A 13,954-nucleotide genomic window follows, 5' to 3' on the forward strand; every position below is an offset into this window, starting at 1 on the left:
AAAAAAAAAAGGCCAAGAAGAAAAAAGAGGCACGACAAACAGGAAGAGTATTTGAGCTTAAGGACATGCGTGAGTCACACTGTGAGTCCTGCTGCAGTGCCGGTGACCTTAAAGCTAGAGTCCGTAGCGTTTTACCGTACAGACTCCATACTGTCCTCATGAGAAGTTGCTCTGTGGGCTGCACCGAACAATCTGAGTCACAGAGGAGCTATTCTTACCGAGCTAAGAATACAACTCGCAGCAGCATCTCAAACAGCTCCACACAAACAAATCCTGCACAGCAAACAGCACAGACACCGGCCCTCCACCAGGCCGGCAGCACTCCACACAGGAAAACACTGCATTACTGTCATCTTCATATCTCCAGCGTGTAAAATAAATCCCCTCATGTTTGTCACTTTCCTATCCTTTCTTTTCCTTTCCTGCTCTATTTTCTTTAACATACATTTTCCCTTCTTTCTTATTTCATTTTTCCTATTTAACAGTTTTCTGTTATTCTGTTTTCTGTTTGCTTTCCTATCATGTTGTTTTCTCGCTTAACTTTGATATTTTTTCTTTACTCCCTCTCCTATGCGTTCTCCTTTCCCCGGTTTATTTTCCTTTTAGTTTCCTCCCTTAACTTCCACCACTTTTCCTTCCATGTGAATTTTGTCTTCTACCTTCAACACTCCTTGTCTTGTGGTGTTTTTTTCCTATTTCCTTTCACCGTTCCTGACATTTCTTCATCTTATGTCTTTCTTTTCTTTTGTCAAAGATTGTTTCTTTTATCAGTCTTTGTTCATTGAAAGTTGGTTTTATTTGTTTATACCTTTCGTTTACTTCGACTTATTTTAATTTATTTGACTTTCCACCTACCTTTATTCACTTCCATTATCATTTTTCCTTTTATTAATCTTAATTGGCACAGACAGTACTGAATAAAACAGGTTTTGTAGACTCTAACGAACAAGCTGTCATTAGAGTCTATAAAGCGTTCCGTAGCATGTTTTTGGATAAATGTTTGGGACTTTTTGGTTCACATTTCTATGCTCGTTTTCATCACAGTGGTCTGAGTGTTGATGTGGAGCAGGATCTCTTTTGGACTCTATGAGCTGCTTCATATGTCAAGCTATTTTAGAGCGGTCACATCTACACGTGCTGCTGCTCTTCTGCAACATTTGTTCCTGGAGTTTGACTTTGCTCGTGTTGATCCTGTGCTCAAGTATAATTGACTCCCAGGCATGAAAAAATGTGCAGAGATATTATATTACACTATTCAAAGTGCTGACACTGAGCTTTCCAAACAGCTTCAAATGAGCCTGTGCTTCTAACATAAGATATGATGAACTTATAAAACACAGCAAATTTGAACATTGTAATTTTCAAGTTTGTAAATTAGTTCAGACTAACTCTACCAACGACAGCAGCAAATGAATTATTACATTTAAAATTGTAAAAAGCTGGTGTATATCACCTGCAATCTGCTATTTTAGAAAGCTCCTTAAAAACAGTACAAGCTGATAAAACATAATCCATCCATCCATTTTCTCATGCCAATGCAGGTCTAGTTCCTGTTGGAGGCAGTCAAAACAGAGACAGACAGATCTCACAGCCACCTCCAGCTCTTCTGGAGGAACATCAATGCATTCCCAAACCAATCCAGAAATAAAGTCCCACCACTGTTCTGCATCTACCCTGCGATCTATTCTCAGTTGGAAATGCTTGTATCACATCACCAGGTGATGTGATGGTCAGATGACAAAACACCTCAACTGGCTCCTCTTGACGTGAAGGAGTAGCAGCTATACTCCGAGTCTCATCCTAATCACCAAGCTCCTCACCATATCTCTGAGACTAGAGACCAGATACCCTTTGAAGGAAGCTCATTACCACCACGTATATCATGTGAAATTAGCAGTAGAGAAATCAGTAGAGCTGTTGCTCTGTAAGACATTTTGCTTCTACTCGACCACCATCATAGTTTTCATGAGAAATGTAGATAAATGTGTTTATTCAAGTGTCTTTAGGTCATTAACTGTGGCTTTGTGGCATTTACATGAGAAGCCATTAAACTGATTGTAAAAATACATAAACAGGTTGGTCGTCTGCAAAGAAAATTTCACCTTACAGACAAACAGTCCACATGGAGTGCTTTTAAATGAATCACAGGAACTGGTTCATCTTTGAAGATTTATTGAAACTGCTGTTATATGATGATAATCAGAATGGACATATGTCGTTGACTAACCTTGCATAGGTTACAGACTATGCCTCAACAACAAATGACAAACGCTGTGCTCTCCAGTAAGAGCCTTTAAGATTAAAAAAGCAATAAAAGCAGAGTAAAACAGACGTATTGCGATGTTGATGACTGCGGAGTTCAAGGAGGATCTCAGCACCCCAACAAAGGGGAAACAAGTACGTTTATCATATTATTTTGTAAATGATGACTTTTGCTTGAGACTAAGAGGGAACAGACTTACTTAAGCTAAATGTTAAGCCGAACATAATTCGTCCCAAAGTAACCAGCTGGAAATCTTTTTATGAGTTTCTAAAAAGACAAACAATCATTAGAGTGTTTGTTTAAGCAAAAATATATCTCCACCAGCATAAATTTATGTTAATGTTAAGTTCATGCAGTTCAGTCTTCACTCATCCATGCACCTTCTCTTTACACTGCAGTGCTGACAAAAACCATCAGCACATAATCACATTTTTTCCAAAAATCCTTGAAACACATTTACATACTTTTTATAATTCTGCATCATAAGAATCATTTTCACTTGCGTCATGGCTTTTTAAATATCACAAAAACCTACGGAACATGACATAAGACAGAGTTTCTCAACCCAAAATCTGTTGGGTTAACTGTTGCAAATTGTGATGTACATTTTCTCTTCATTTTGAAGGCTTAACTCACTTTTATGGTCAGAAAATAAGTTAAAATCAGTTATATATTTGAATTTTCAACGCTGAAAAATGCAATGGTGAACTTTCACAAGGAAGTTTCAATTTATGCCCTCTTCCAGATGATTACAGGCATCAACCCTTCATCAGCTATATAAGGTCATTCACTAAAAGTCATTCAAAGGTCAAGATTAATTATTAATTTTAATGTTGCAAAATTAAAACATAAACTATATTTATTTTTTTCATAACTGCTTCACCTATAATTTTCATTATGTTCTCCTTGAAGTTTCAATTTTAAAGAAAATTCCTTCTTCCATCTTAATTCAGTGGCAATAAAAAGCGTAAATATTGCTGAAAAATTCTCCAGAGATATTCAATTCAGAAAGAATCTTCACCACAAACCCCACAGATGTTGATATTTATCAATAATTAGTAAAGACTCTTAATGTCTGATTTTAATGGAATGGAAACAATCACAGTTGGTAATGTTCCAACAACTGATTTCTTGCTTCCTGCACTCTGTGTTTGCACAACACTTTCTGTAATAACTCAGTCTTAAATACACAGATACGGATATACGATCTCCTCAAGGTGGAGAAACTCTGCAGTGATGGCTTGAGTCAGCAGTCCGAATAATATTTGTAAAAAATCAAACATCCTGTAATGAAAACGCAGATAGAATAAAAATGATTGCGCTGCAGTTCATTTAATGTTGTCATCTGCAAATTAATTAATTAATCAGTTTGCGCATGGCAGCTGGAAGCTTCTTAAATAAATTATGTTTACAGTAGTTATAAAAACTGGACTTTAATTTGAAAGGAAACTTGTTTCTCTTCCTCGCTACTGCATAACCAAATGATAAAGGTTCTAAAAATAACTACACACTATAAAATCTCTCCAAACACATGAGCTTTAATCTAGAAAATGTTTGTGTACCATCCGTGTGTTTAGCTGCTCTGATGATGATTTGGTCCATTCGGGTGCAGATATGTCTCTAACTCTGGCCTGCGGTAAACAAGTATGAACAAACAGAATTTCAAACCACAAGAAGACGACCGATCACCCTGATGTTGGATGTCATCACAAATTTAAACAGCTGTTAAGAAAAAATATAGACATTTTGAATGTGATCCTTCCTTTAAAAACATGTGGAATTTGTAATTTTGCTCCCTAGAACATACTGCATGTTTAAAACGTAGCACCTTCGTTGCATGCATTAATTTTTCCATCAGACTGAAATGTTAATTAAAGGGATTTTTTTTCTTCGGCAGTTTATAAGACAAGCCTTAAAGGTAAAAGGATGATGACACACAGCCGAGACGCACAATAAACCTTCCTCCTGATGTTCCATCACTCACAGCAGCAATAAATTTAAAGCTTCAGGAAGCACAAGAGTCCCAAATGAAGCTGTGCTCTGTGCCAGAAGTTAATCTTAAAATAAGAATTTTGGAAATCAGTAACTGTGACACAAAATACAAACATTTATGCATCAAGAAAACATATTTTTCTTATCAGTATCGTGTAGCAATAGGACAACTTCTCGACAAAAAGAGATCAAATAATAATTTGAATCTAATTCTAATCATAGGCAGGGCTGAAAATAGATGTTTTTTTTTGTTTGTTGAGTGCAAAAGAGAGACTCCAGTTTGCTTGTGATAAAAATGCTGGAGCACGCAAGAAGGCTCTTTTATCACCATGATGTCAAATCAGATCATTAACACGTTTTCTTGTCAGCAACATCTCAGAGTTGCAGGGAGACACTTCTGTAAACGCTTCTTGTAATGTATAATTCTGCACACAACAAGACTTCTCTCAGTTTATCCATAAACAATTATTGTGCTTGTATACATTGTGCTAAGCTGAAACTGTTCATGTGCATGAATAAATTAGGATAATTCTCTCTCACACACAAACACACTTTGTGCACAGATTATTAGTGTCTAATAGCGATTCATTTTTAAATTCATCTTTCAGGTGTAAACTTTTATCTTCATATCACCCCCAGCCTGGAATTTGTCCAAACTGTTTTGGTATGAACGATATTATTGCATGCAAAATTAGACTCATTTTAATTTCTGCATCTTATGGAAAAAGTTACCTGAAAATACCACCATGCATGTTTCAGATTATGTAGTCTTTTTCACATTAATAATAGTTTGTGTTTTCAAGGTTAATAGTCAAGAAAGCATAAATATAATCTTGTGTGTTGCGTTTAACTTCATTTTGTGACTAAGTGCAGACTGATGAGTAAAATATGGCACCACATATACATTTTCCTACAATAATAATTAAAACATGGTGGTTACATAAATAAATAATTAATTGATTAACTTGAACTCTCTGTTTAGTGTTTTTAGTGATTAATGTTGTCGGTCCCAGGTCCAGTCTGCACATGCCCACACAGACTTGAGTGAAAACAGCTGTGTGGGTGGCTGCAGAGGACTCCTCGGGTCACTGCTGCTCTGACTCTGAGGTTCAGCTTCAAATGTAACAGCAGCCTGAAAGTCTGCAGGTGTTTTTATCTGAAGTGAGGTTCAGGATCAAAATCCAGCATTTTTATCCTTGATATTTTCCCACCAGAGAAACCTGATAACATTCATGTTCGTATTTCTGTGAAATAGACATGAGTCAGAATCTCGTTATAGTGACCACAGCAGAGCGGGCCAGCCTTACAAACTGAATAAAAAACACCGGCACAGTACTGGAAAAGTTGTGGCAGTACCTTCTAAAAGTTAAGGAAAGTTCAGGGGCGAGGCTTCCCACGCCAAGAACCTGTGATTGGACAGTTATTAATGACATTTTAAGCCTTGTCTCAAATCACTTCGAGTGAGTTATAAACGCTCCCAGCTGACCAAAAATGAAGCCTGTGTTTCCTCTGATGTCCACATGGTACAGTTGATATTTTATAAGTGTGTGTGTGTGTGTGTCTGTGTCCTGATCCTTTCCCTCTAGTGTGCCCTCACAGTCATGTTGTTGACTGGATGGATTTTTGGACACTTGGATGCAGTCTAAAACATTTTGTAACACTAAAAGTGATGATTAATCACTTACACCTGTTAATGTCACTAAAAATTGACCGTGTGGAATTAAAGTCAATGTTTTAACAGAAAAAAATATCACAGCAGTCTTCCCTGACACAGGCAGGTTCTCCCCTGTACGAACAGCAGTGCCATTTTGCTGGCGTGCTAAGTGACTAACGCCCATGGTAATGTTCAGACGCTCTGCAGAGGAAACACTGAGGTCAGATCCACCATCATCCACACACAGGCAGAGGCTTTTTTCCTTTCACTCAGGACAAGTAAAAGGCATCACAAACACAGCAGTGACTAGAGGCAGGTGAAGGTGTTACAGATCGATGACAGAAGTATCGTTCCCTGCAATTTTTACTCTTTCCAAGGCCTCTGGTCAAATCTCCAGCAGTTTTTGGTCCCCGGCATCAGAAGGTGGCAGTGTTCTGCTGTTCTGTTCAGTTCATAGGCTCCCTAACTTCATCGAGGACGCCCACGCCATGTTTGTATTCACAGATTGCCAATAATTGTTAGATTTTTAAGAAATTTCTCTGAAAGTGAGGTACTTTTTTTGGTGAAACCACAAAATCTGCATTTTGCGCTAAAACCCAGGTACACTTGTAAAATCTAAAAAATGTGACATAATTGAGAAAGAGCTTTGTAATAAATAGAAATCATCACCTGTTTTACATGGCAGTTTTTGTAAAGGCAGGAAATGTATGACTTTAGATTTCAAAGGTGTACCTAACAAAGTGGTCTTTGAGCTGTCACTTTTTTGACTTTTCTTCCAAATTAATTTTAGTTCTTTAAAAAAAGTGAGAATAATGAGCCATAATTAGCACCAGTTATTGATCACATGCTATTTTAAATGTATTTTTCTGTGTCGTTTCTGTGGCTATTTAAAAATGTTTGTTACCTTAATCAGTGTATACAGTTCTGTGCATTTAGCTGGTATAAATAAGAAACTAATTTCATTAGTTTCATGTGTCTGAATAGGTATTTTGCTCCCTTAGCAGCTCATTGAAGTGCCTTCTTTTAGCATTCATGTGAAGAATTAAAGGAAGAACTGATGTTAAGTCATTTAAAGGTTAAGGCAGCAGGAAGAACTTTAGTGGTGCTCGGCTTTTATTCTCGAACGCTCGGAGCTCGAGTGGAGGGTTAAACACCACCTCAGTGTTTGGATGATGGTGGATGAGGGTGCTGTTATAATCCCTCTTTGCTGTGCACAGAGGAGGGTACCTACATCCAACCAAAGCCTATCCAGACTTCAGCAGCAGAGTCCAGACTACTAATTTAAACCTGAAGCTTATGTGCTCTGACATGGGCACAGATCAGATCACAGTCTGTAGGAACCTTCAGACAACATGCGAACTACGACACTATGACAGAGGAACCCTCACCGCAGGGTTTAGCTCTTCGCTGCTCTTTCTCTGCTCATCACACCTCATCACCCGATCACCGATTGCCTCTTTCCTCATATCTATTGTAAGTCACTCTGTCAATCACTCTATAATATCCCTCTTCATACACCTATGCACAGATGTACTGCACCAGCATGAGGGTCACCATCCTCAAACTGTCGGCCTTGGTTTGTGACCGTTGCCTTCATGACTTTCTATTAAATCGAGCTGTTTGACCTTTCTGTCCTGTTCTAATTGAACCAGCTGAGCAGCTCCTGTCCTTCAACAGTCACTCCATCTGAACATCCAACACATCACCTCCATGTTACTTTTCTAATGGGTAATATCTGGAAGGTCTGAGTATCCGTGTGGTATACATACCATCAAACTCCAAATGTACCAAAAATAAGGAAATCTTAAATGATCCATATTTGAACTTTCCTGCACGAATGCTGTGTGTCATCATCCCAGAAAGCTTTTCTTTGTGTGTTTTAGGCCCAGGAATCAGGACTAAATTCTGAACATGTGGGTTCATCTGTGTTTAGTTCCATATGTGCAGGGAGCAGTGCATCTTTATGGCAGGAGAAGCTGCACACAGTAAGCTCTTTGATTTTCTCTTGGAACGGGAGGCACTTCAGTCAATTTTAGAACGAGAAGGGCTTCAAGGCACTAAGACGCTAATTATAGATATATCTACGAAATTTGCTAAATATTACTGCTTTCCTTCTTGGGGTCATAAATCACATGAAATGATCCCATGCACTCCAAGATCAAAGCTTTAAACAAATGAAAACGGAGGATGGAATTTATGAGATCTTTTTTTTTAGAGATCATCAGCTATATCTCATTTTTTTTCTTAATTTGTTTTTCTTTTCTTCTTTTTTAGGAGATTTGTTCCCTCCGACAGTTTAGCTCCATCATGCACCAAATTCTGTCTTTAGCGCGACAATAATGAGAACACACATCATCATCATCGTCATCCTCCACCTCCCCAGGTCCCTCCCAACTGCAAGCAATTTAATACTGACGTCATGCATTGAATATACGTAGCTATACCATAGCTAATTAGGCCATAATGCTTTAGTATTTTGACATGCCATAATCTTCAAAAGAAGAAGAGTTCCTGTTCCCTTAAACATTCAACACTTAAATGCTCTGAAACAACTGAAATGATAAGAATAAGCAGCCAGTGCACTTTTGGTGAAAACAAATGAGAGAAAAAAATCCAGGAGCGGGAGATGGAGCTCGACGCACAGAAGAATGTAGAAATAAAATGAGGTAACGTCTTGTGCATGCCGATATAAGAGAGAAGAGAGTCTCCACATGCTTCTATATAAAGGAGTGTTGCATGGCATCATACAGGGAACCTCCAGCCGACCCATAGCAGCAGCAGCGATGCACGTAATCCTTCACAAGGCTCGGCACGCTTCCTGTTTATCTCTGATAAGGTGCCTGAAAAGCCGGGGTCTACATCCGGCGTCGCATTTTCCAAACTTTCCCTGGATGTGCCGCAGAAAGACACACCTGAAATAATCCACGCAGAAAGCGTTTCTTCAGGGAGGAAATCGTTCTTCGAATCTCAGTTGGGCTTTAATTATTTTTTTCTGTTCCTTTTTTTTCCTGAAAGTTCGGTCTGTTGCACAAAACTTGGCAGGTGTCGGGAAGACATTTGATTCATTATTGTACAATTAGTCATTTCTACTATTAAATTCACAATATATGCCTTGCATATATGTCATTGTCTTAGCTTGCTTTTGATAGTTTCTGAATCTTTTCTGTTACTTTTAAACCTACATTTGATCCATTTTTTTCTGTGGCGTAATATCTCTTTGTCAAACAGTGCAGCACAGATAAAAGTTGTATTGCTTTGCTCTAAAGTTTTTCTTTTAATTCATCCTAAATTAAATCGTAATTATGAAAGGATTCTAAGAAGATATTACCGTAATAACTCTGATAAAGGTGCACTCCATCAGGTGAGTGTTTCCCTTCCAAAAGGATGCGTTTTCTTTTTACACTGAGTTGGAAGAATGGTTAAAAGTGATATAAAACAGGAAGAAGAAATACTCTTACTTTTCCATCTCTAGTTTGGGACAAAACACTGCATTTCCCAGGATGCAATGTGGGTATCTGTTTTACAGCCTTTTCATATCTTTAAAATTCACAGGTCCAGTTTTTACCACAAAATTTAGTGTAGATAAACTGACAAGTTGAGACATTTAAACTAACTTCTGAGACTGTATATAAAAGATGGATGTAGCCAGTGTGACGATGGCACGCTTTGTTTTGTGAAGCCTCGTTTGAAGCCAGTTTGGAATCTGAACATGAAGCATGAGATCTGGGATGAATGAGGAACCGAGGGACATGCTCAGACAGTCACGAGGAAGCTCTGTTCTAGCTCCGCCCCTCTTTTATCGTCCCATATGACTCGAACAGGACCGTAATTTCCAAAGTGTTTTAATCAGTAAGACGTGAAACTAGCAACTGAGAGCATAAACTCATCAGGAAAATATTGCTGAACTGAGAAGTCAGGTAAGCAGTAGGCTCATTTTCTCATAGACTTCTCAAAGAGGGGTCATCCGCTGCAGAAGAAGGAATGTAGGTTTAAGCCACCTCAGCACTAGCTTCACTCTTTATACCTTTCATCCATATTTTTATATACAGTCTATGGAAATCCTTGACCAAAAGTAAAATTAGCAAAGCTTCCATTTAATGTTTAGACCATTAGAAAATCGAAGGGTGCAAGTTACTAAACTTTGTCAATAATTTCTCAAATGTTTCCCCGAACCTGCAGATTTTTGTACTATTGCCAAACAAATGTTTTTCTCTTTTTTTTTTCTTTTTTTTTAATAATTTGACCACATGTGCATTAAAGTCTCCACAAATGTCTGAATGAATCAATGCAAAGATGAGAATAAAATGCACCAATGGATATAAAGCATCCAGATATTTCTACAATATTTACAGCGGTGGTCGCATGCCGCCTCACACGTCAGTGAGCAGCTTGCCCTTGTTAACACAGTTCTGGCTGGGAGCTGTGCAGTTGGCAGTCCTAAGGTTAGCTTCCCTGAAGTTGTCAATGCTGTTGTTTAAGTCCTCGTCTATCTCCATGTACTCCGACTTGCTGACCACTGAGGAGCTGCGGCGACTTGAGTTGGTGTCTGACGCCAAGTTCTGGTTGCTGACGTTGAGCAGCTGGGCCTGCTCCTCACCCTCCGTCTCCCGGTGGTAAAAGTAGTTGAAGTTGGACACGATGACTGGCACCGGCAGCGCGATGGTTAACACTCCGGCTATGGCGCAAAGCGAGCCGACAATCTTCCCTCCGATGGTCACAGGGTACATGTCCCCATAGCCGACTGTTGTCATCGACACCACAGCCCACCAAAAAGCATCTGGGATGCTGGAGAAGAACGAGTCCTTCTCCTCAGCCTCCGCAAAGTAGACAGCGCTGGAAAACAAAATCACGCCAATGAAAAGGAAGAAAATGAGCAAGCCCAGCTCCCGCATGCTGGCCTTTAGAGTTTGCCCCAGAATTTGGAGTCCCTTGGAGTGTCGGGACAATTTAAAGATCCTGAACACCCTCACCAGACGGATTACCCTGAGAATGGCTAAAGATGTGGCCTGCTCCCCACCACCCTTACCCTCCCTGTTTTCTTGGTCGTCGGCCAGCTCTGTGCCAAGAGTGATGAAATACGGGATTATAGCCACAATATCGATAGAGTTCATCATGTTTTTGAAGAACGCTGCCTTGCTGGGGCAGGCAAAGAACCGAACTATCAACTCAAAGGAAAACCAGATGATGCAGAGCGTCTCCACCACAAAGAAAGGGTCTGTGAGGACGCTTGCTTTGTAGTACATGGTGGTGTTGCCGACCATGCGAATCCGGTCGTTGGGATCCTCCTTCAGCTCTGGTAATGTCTCCAAGCAAAAAATTACTATTGAAATAAGAATGACCATCACCGAGACAATGGCGATACCCCGAGCTGGCCCCGAGCTCTCTGGGTGCTCGAAGAGGAGCCAGATCTGCCGCTGGAACTCGTTCTCAGGCAAAGGTCGCTCTTCCTCCCGAATAAACCCCTCATCCTCCCGAAACTTCTCCATTGCCTCAGCACCGAGTTCATAAAACTTTATCTCCTCTGAGAACATATCCAGCGGCACGTTGACCGGCCTCCTCAGCCGTCCTCCTGACTGGTAATAGTACAAGATGGCGTCAAAACTCGGGCGATTCCGGTCAAAGAAGTACTCGTTTCGAAGGGGGTCAAAGTAGCGCATCCTCTTCTTAGGGTTCCCCAGTAGGGTTTCCGGGAACTGGGCGAGGGTTTTCAGCTGGGTCTCGAAGCGCAGCCCTGAGATGTTGATAACCACCCGCTCACAGCAGTCATGGTTGTCGTGGTCATCATCAGGCGGGTAGGGGTCCTGCGGGTGACCCGGCAGGGTGGAAGTCTCGTCCATGTTTTCTGTGGACACCACAGTCATCCTTCCTGGCGGGTGGAGGAGAGAAAGAGGAAGTTTAGGTGTAGAGGAGAGAAGGAGGCGGTAGGCTGGAGTGGAGAAGCTCCTACTGCGGCCAGGAGCTGTGGAGAACCTCCCTCTCCATCATCATCATCATCCTCAGCACTATCGCCATCACATCTCTTTTTTCTCACCTGAAAGATAGAAAAAATGACATGCCGTCACTCAAACATGGTTTTATTTCACCACAGACATGTTTCATTGGCTGGAGAGCTTCCTGTTGTTGAGAGGGAAGAAAAAAAAATCCTGCAGCACCTCCAGAAGCCGCGCTGCATCTGCTGTAATTTTACCGCATACATCAGTACTCGAGTTTGCAGCCCCACTGCGCACATCACTCAACCTTCAGCCACGAAAAGCTTTTCACCTTCACACCAGCACACAGTTTCAACCCGAATCCAAGTGATGAAGATGACACATAAAACCCACCTGAGCAGAGCTGGAGAGCAGCAGATGGAGATCCTGTGCACCTTCCCCAGCCACCCGCCACAACCTGGGGTTTAATATCGCTTTACAGTAGCTCTGAAATATTAATAGACTATGTTGTCTTGGTCAACATCCGTATCCTCTTGGTGTAGGTTTTCAGCGTCGATTGGAGAAGCCCGCAGAGAGAGGAGGAGGAGGAGAAAGAAGAGAAGGAGTAGGCTTCAGACAGCAAAAATCCTGACTGACAATTTCTTAAAATCATGCTGGAAAAAAGATAGAACTCCCAAGAAGAGCTGGCTCTCAGTCTGAAGGGGAGGACTGGGAGGACTTGGCACTGCAGCAGCATCCGCACTCAGAGACTCGTGATTTTCTCTGCGGTAAAAACGGTTAAAAAAAAAATCCGAGGCTTTGAAGGAAAACCGGCTCAGGAGAGAGTCCGCGTCCGGGAATTTGGAAGCATATTGCAGGATTTCATGAGGAGAAAGACAGAGAGAGGGAGAGGGAGAAAATAAGTGAGCGACAGAGGGAGGGAGGGGAGTGAGGAAGAGGAGGAGGGGGGGTTCGACGCAGTGCAGACAGACTGTAAAAGCCAGCAGGTGCTCCGGTACTGAATGTGCGCACAAACAGCGGAGAGTCGTGCAGCAGGTCGAGCTGAGCTGCTCGGCCCCTGTCCGTCAAGTTCCGCTAAAATCCACATGAAGGATCCGCGGACACGCGCCCCACAACGGCAGGAACGAGAGCGAAAGAAGCGCACTGCATCATGGGTTATGTAACCAGTTCGACGTGTTTGTGCTGCAGGTGTCTCACAGCGAGCAGGTCTCAGGTTTGACTGCAGGAATCTGCAGAGGATCAAACTGGCCTCTGTAATTGGCTGCTGAGCAGTTTGCGACAGTCAGACCTGCATGCTGGTGTAAATACCTCCGTGTTGCTATGGAGACAGAGAAAAATCAGCAGACTTCATCTGCTCTGACTGTGTAACAGAGAAAAATCAAGAATAAAAAAAACAACTTTATTTAAACACGCAGAGAGCCTCATACATGAGAAGAAATATAATTATCACCATCAGGTATGGAAGCTCATTAATGCCAAGAAAAGAAACTCACCAACAAAGTGGAATGAATTACAAAAACAAAATCCAGGGGGGAAAAAAGTAAAAGCATCCTGAATTTTATTTCAAAGATCGAAAATACAAAAGAATTTATTCATCATATATTTACAGTCAACATCTAAATTACTTGAAACAAACTGTTCTGGCAGCTAAAATGACAGAGACCCTCAAAAATATTTAGCTTACAGAAAACAATGGAAAACTTGCCAATGATCAACTTAAAGGCTATTGTGTTAAAAACTAAGAGTCAGATTAATAAAATAATTTGACTATTAAAATATGTTAACCCTCTGGGGTCGCTGGGTCGCCGTCAAAATCACATGACCAATTTAAGACGACACAGCTACAAGATGCAGTAAGTCAGAGTCTCCATTTCAACTTGGGTCGAAAGTGCAGACTTCAAACTACATACCAGTTTTTGAATTGTGTCGATGGGCCACGTAAAACCAGAGTTGTGATAAAAAAATACACATGATGTGTAAACAGTGGCGTTTACAGCGGGAAGGACTGTAAAAATGGCGTTTTCTACAGACAGCGCTAGCAAACACTCTCCGCTTGCGAGTGAAAAGAAAAAAGAAAAAACACCCCTTCCCTGTTGGTGTTAGATTTTACCATGT

The 13,954-nt window shown here is 40.8% G+C and overlaps 1 protein-coding gene across 1 annotated transcript; it reads right to left on the minus strand.

Moving 5' to 3' along the window:
* Window positions 1–2,155: 2,155 nt before the first annotated feature.
* kcna1b (potassium voltage-gated channel, shaker-related subfamily, member 1b) lies at window positions 2,156–12,972 on the minus strand. The gene is made up of 2 exons (XM_004564882.3): window positions 12,233–12,972; window positions 2,156–11,940 (listed from the first exon to the last, which is right to left on the minus strand). The coding sequence occupies exon 2, from the start codon at window positions 11,768–11,770 to the stop codon at window positions 10,280–10,282; it is 1,491 nt and encodes a 496-aa protein (XP_004564939.1). The 5' UTR covers window positions 11,771–11,940; window positions 12,233–12,972; the 3' UTR covers window positions 2,156–10,279.
* Between the last annotated feature and the right edge of the window lie 982 nt (window positions 12,973–13,954).

This window comes from Maylandia zebra, linkage group LG17 (genome assembly GCF_041146795.1).
Source record: "Maylandia zebra isolate NMK-2024a linkage group LG17, Mzebra_GT3a, whole genome shotgun sequence".
Taxonomy (NCBI): Eukaryota; Metazoa; Chordata; class Actinopteri; order Cichliformes; family Cichlidae; genus Maylandia; species Maylandia zebra.